Consider the following 5,043-nt stretch of genomic DNA (forward strand, 5'->3'; position numbering starts at 1 on the left):
CATCCTTTGAACAGAATTTTGTAGACTTAATGTCTTTAAGTTATGAGTTTTTGTGAAAAAATAAGAAAAAAACTTCAACCCTTCTCAAAAAGTAGTCTATTTTTTTAAGTTTTCAGGTATGCAAAGTTGTTTAAATGACCCACAACGTTTCACTGCAGTCTGAGACGTTGCTGTCAATGATCAGTCGAGTTGGCATGAAATTCGTCATAACCAAACCCCGAAGGAGTCGTGCTAATATCTTTTGCAAAAAAAACAAAAATTCCTAAACGAGCTGAAATTTAATTTTATACCCATCATCTTTGATTTGGATCACCCTTTAAACCCGTTTTCGGCATAAGGGACTAGGTTTTTCACATTGGTGGAAAGATTGTTGTGACAAAAGAATGATTGTTGTTGTGTATGTATTTTAGAAGAAACTTAAGATGAAATTTTAGATGAAAATCTATCTTAAAAACCTTTGGTTGTTTAGCAAAACATTGATATATATGTACTGTATGAATATACAGAAATGTTTTAGAGTTTACATTTCTTTTCAAACTACATGAAAAACATGAAAATAAATAGCAAGATTGAATAATCATTCAACATACGGGAACAATTGTAACCGACGAATTCGATATCTTCGCCAACCAATTTCACCCGCAAGCAGAACGATCGCCACCATCATACCCCATCCAATGACTTCCACAGCAAATCCAGTATCAACAGCAGTCAGCGGTAAGAACGCAATCCCTCCAGCACATGTCGGTTTCGGTGCGTAGATTCTTTTCCACTGCCTGTTAAATACACCAGTCTCGACTATCTTTATCAGGCCAACATTGAAGTGCTCTCGCAGGGTAAAATTGCGCTGTAATGGGATGTATCCATCGGTGTCACTTACGAAGTTCAGCTCTCTGAGCTGACAGGTTTCTACGTCGTCGAAAGTTTCGCTGATCATGCGGTACGCAACGGTATTATGGACGTGAAACGCAAACAAACCCTACGGGTAGAGTTTATTAGACATGCAATATTATCATACAAATAGCTCAATACTTTTCGAATCCTCTTCACGCCTTCCTCCAGAGAGTACATGTTAAGTGATCCGTCCTTCCGAACGATTTTCTGCTCGATCAATGCTTGTCTAACAGGTTCCCTTGCTTTCTAAAAAATAAGCTCCCCTCAGCCTCGTCCGTCAAATGTTCTCCAAATGTTATTCAAACTCACCGAGAGATAGAAACGATGATACGGTAGGTCATGACCTGCGACCTCAAGTCTCGAGTTGAGCAAATCTCTCACGCTAGCTATTTGCTGCGAGGGTGCTTGTATCAGTGAAACAATCCTTGCAGAGAAACTCACATACAAAAACATCAGCCCTAGTAAGCTAACCAGCACCAGAATTCGACGAGTTTCTGTTTTGGCTTCGATCATGGAACCCTGTTGCAGAGCAACTGGAATCACGTCGAACGCCGCGTCAAGCAGATTTTCCCGATTAATTTGTCTTCGAGATTTTTTCTTGCTCACAGCACCGACCCCAACAAACAGCAGCACCATAATTAGAAGCAAACCTGAAAGAGAACACCAAACATTCGAATCGAAGGGAAGTCGGAAAATGTTGCTCGTTGTTGACAGTTTCGGTGCTCTGAACACAAACCGCAACGATGTTTCGATGGGAATTTTTGTGTAATCTAGGTATTTCATACGTTCCGGAGAGAAGAACAGTAATGTGCCCCCGACTTCGGATCGATTGTTGATCACGTCGCCGCACATCCCATCACCGAAGAGACCAGTTTTGCGATCTGGATAGCCCCAGGTTGTCGCATATTGCTTCCCGATTGTTGCATTCAGATAGTGTACGTAAAGCACTTTCAACAGATGGTAACAAAAGCGACTTGCCGTGTTGATCTGAGTGTTTCTGTAAATCAGTGTGTCGTGATGAATTCACTCGTATATCCTTTCATACTTACTCATAGTCATCAAAGTGGCTCAACGTATAATTATCGGTGTACACATAAGTGGTTCTGATCTCTAGTTGACGGAGATTTCGCCTTCTAGTTGATATGGATCTCTCAACTCGTTTGTCTTCGATGGAATTATTTCTCCAAACACCCACCGAAGCGACCAATAAGCTCGTTTGCATTGATGCTCTGTAAACTGAGGTTGACTTTGAAATGACAACACAAAAAAAATGCTTGACTTTTCTAAATGTACACCTTCCTTTATCAAGAACTGATTTGGGGTTTTGGTTCCAACGAAATAGTACACCTCGCTACCACAAAAAACCGGCAAGCCAGAAACGATATCAAGTATTGATTTTTCTCGGAACTCACTTGAGTCCAACATAATCCAGCGTACTCTGTGATATAGTCGATAGCGAGCCATCTCGAGAAAAGTTCTCGTTTCCGGACACATTATGTCGACTACAGCCAGCTGCTGGTGGGGCTCCATTGTATCCAGAAAGGCTAAACTTTCAACGGAATAATTTTTCACCTGAATGGAAAACGTATTCCCCGAGCGTGACGAAAATGCATGCCGAACGAATTGGAACGACTTTTCTGTAATTATTATGACTGATGATGAATTACTTGATAATTCAACACGAACTACGCGATACGCTCGCATTACCTTCGCTCCAGCAAACGAACAAGGTCACCTTGAGGGGAACTCTCAAGAACATCATCAGGTCACCAACGAACGCAGCACTGTTCGGTGGCGCGGTAGCGAAAGGAGTCGAAAAGGTAATGCAAGCTAGTAACAGGACCGATAAAATGAAGTACATGGTTTATGATTGAGGACTGAGAAAAAGTAAATGCGCTTGTTGGTTTTATACATTCGATGGAAAGATAATGATTTCAAATTGATTTGGTAATGTTCCGCAAATAACATAATAACTACTTTGAATAAAATTGAAATGTTGAAAATTGCTACGAAATATGATATATTAAAATAATAACGGTTCGGATGCGATAACACGTTAACGACAGCCAAAGATAAATGTCATCTGCATATCATTGAGTGTCGTTGATTGCGTTTGTAATTCATGAAAACGTTCCATCGAATCGATGTAATGTGAATTTCCGTTTCATAAGTTCTTGAATGAATGAACCCACAATCCTCAGTATCTTTTCAAATTGTGTTCGATACTACACTCTTTTCGACTTATTAATAAGAAATTTCATATAAACCATATTGAACCGCATTAGTGCTCCCGTGGCCGAGTGGTTAGCGTCACACATTATCATGCCGGGGGTTCGGGTTCGATTCCCGTTCTGGTCGGGGGAATTTTTCGTCAAAGAAATTTCCTCCGACTTGCACTGTGTATTCTAGAGCTTGCCACTCAGAATGCATTCAAGGCGTGTTATTTGGCATAGAAATCTCAACTAAGTACTAATAAAAAAGACGCAAGTAATACTACGTTGAGACGGCGAAATTCCTCTAGGAACGTTAGTGCCATTGAAGCAGAAGAAGAATATATTGAACCGCAATCACGATTTTGACTGGCAAAGCACTTTTGAATGGCAACTGGATTATATCTACGACTCATGATTTATCACGAGATTTTAGCCAATCATCTATGCACATTCTGGCAAATGTATACCGGGAATTTGCGTTTTAAAATAAAATGCGTTATTTATCGGTTGAATTAATATTAACTCCTCCAAAATAGGCCCAATCTGAAGCAATACTTTTTCCAACGAACAATGCAGTCATCGAACACTTTTTATAGCTATATTTAGGAACTGCCTTTTCAGTTCTCGCAGTGAATCCATTTTAATGTCTTCAATGCTATCAAAACGGGTCCCACGAAGCGGTAATTTGAATTTCGGAAATAGGAAAAAGTCACAAAATTTTCGGATATATTATGTAGAAAAACCTCAGCTTTCCAGAAAAATATAAAAAAATATAGCGCTTTCTATCGTTAACCGAGAAAACTAATAGGAGTACCGATAAGTTCCTTCCTTTTATTTTTCAAAAATTAATGCTTTATTCTGCAAAAATGGTTACAAATTTAATATTCAAAGTATTGACCATCGCTAGTCACAACTTTTTCCCATCTTTCTGGAAATTCACGGATCCCTTTGCGGAAATAATCGGTCGGTTTGTCGGCTAATTGAGCAATGTTTGGAGAATACGGCAGGTGGGATAGAACCTCCCATTTCAGCATTTCCAGGTGTGTTTTGACCGGTTTCGCGACATGCGGCCGAGCATTGTTGTGCTTCAAAATAATTTTATCGTGTCTTTGCTCGTATTGTGGCCGTTTTTCCTTCAGTGCACGGCTCAAACGCATCAATTGTCATCGGTAGAGGTCCTCCGTAATGGTTTCATTCGGTTTTAGCGGCTCATAGTACACTGTCTACCATGCTGGTCCCACCAAATAGACAGCATAACATTGTAACGATTCTAAGAGAGCAGAATCGGTGACGTGATTATTAGCTCGTCACATACTTGGACTGTTGTATCCTTTTGCTAGGAACACAATCCATGAGGATAACGAGGAAGTAATCATGACGGTGATGGTAAGCCAAATCCCACTGTTCCCGATCCATTTCCTTATCCATACATTCCCTAACTTAAAGTTCACAGTCCTATCCCTACATTAGCTGTCATTTGTGAAATGACTCTCCTCGGCGAAAGCCCGTAAACGACAGCAATGACGGGGCGAAGAGTCCTGATGGTGGATACGCGACGAGTGACTACTTTTTCTGGATTGAGCCTTCCGCGAGTTGAAGTGGTGTACTAAGTAGAGGCATCCGTTGATCGCTGCAGTCAGACGTGCCAACCGGAAGAGGTCGTGGGTGGAACGCGAGAATAACCACCAAGGAGTCATCGAGTCCCCACAAGTAGAAGCGGCTTCCTTCAAGACGTATCCTGAACCGACGGGAGCGGTCGGTGGAGACCCGCCCTGCCCTCATAGCTCTACCTACAACGCGAGCTGCTTTCGGATAAGAGAGATAAACGAACAAAAGAAATCCGCACATGCTTTCGCATGTGACCAACTAGTTTATTAAATTAATTAGATTAGTTATTACTATACGAATTAAAATACACTGAATTCAAACACTTGTC

General features: G+C 40.9%; 1 protein-coding gene across 1 annotated transcript; it reads right to left on the bottom strand.

Annotated features, from left to right (window-relative positions):
• Nucleotides 1–468: 468 nt before the first annotated feature.
• LOC129773112 (uncharacterized) lies at nt 469–2,755 on the bottom strand. Its single transcript, XM_055776666.1, has 6 exons — nt 2,602–2,755; nt 2,190–2,531; nt 1,944–2,130; nt 1,204–1,891; nt 1,033–1,140; nt 469–979 (listed from the first exon to the last, which is right to left on the bottom strand). Exons 1-6 carry the CDS (start codon nt 2,753–2,755, stop codon nt 578–580), a joined length of 1,881 nt encoding a protein of 626 aa, XP_055632641.1. The 3' UTR covers nt 469–577.
• Between the last annotated feature and the right edge of the window lie 2,288 nt (nt 2,756–5,043).

Source organism: Toxorhynchites rutilus, chromosome 3, assembly GCF_029784135.1.
Source record: "Toxorhynchites rutilus septentrionalis strain SRP chromosome 3, ASM2978413v1, whole genome shotgun sequence".
Lineage (NCBI taxonomy): Eukaryota > Metazoa > Arthropoda > Insecta > Diptera > Culicidae > Toxorhynchites > Toxorhynchites rutilus.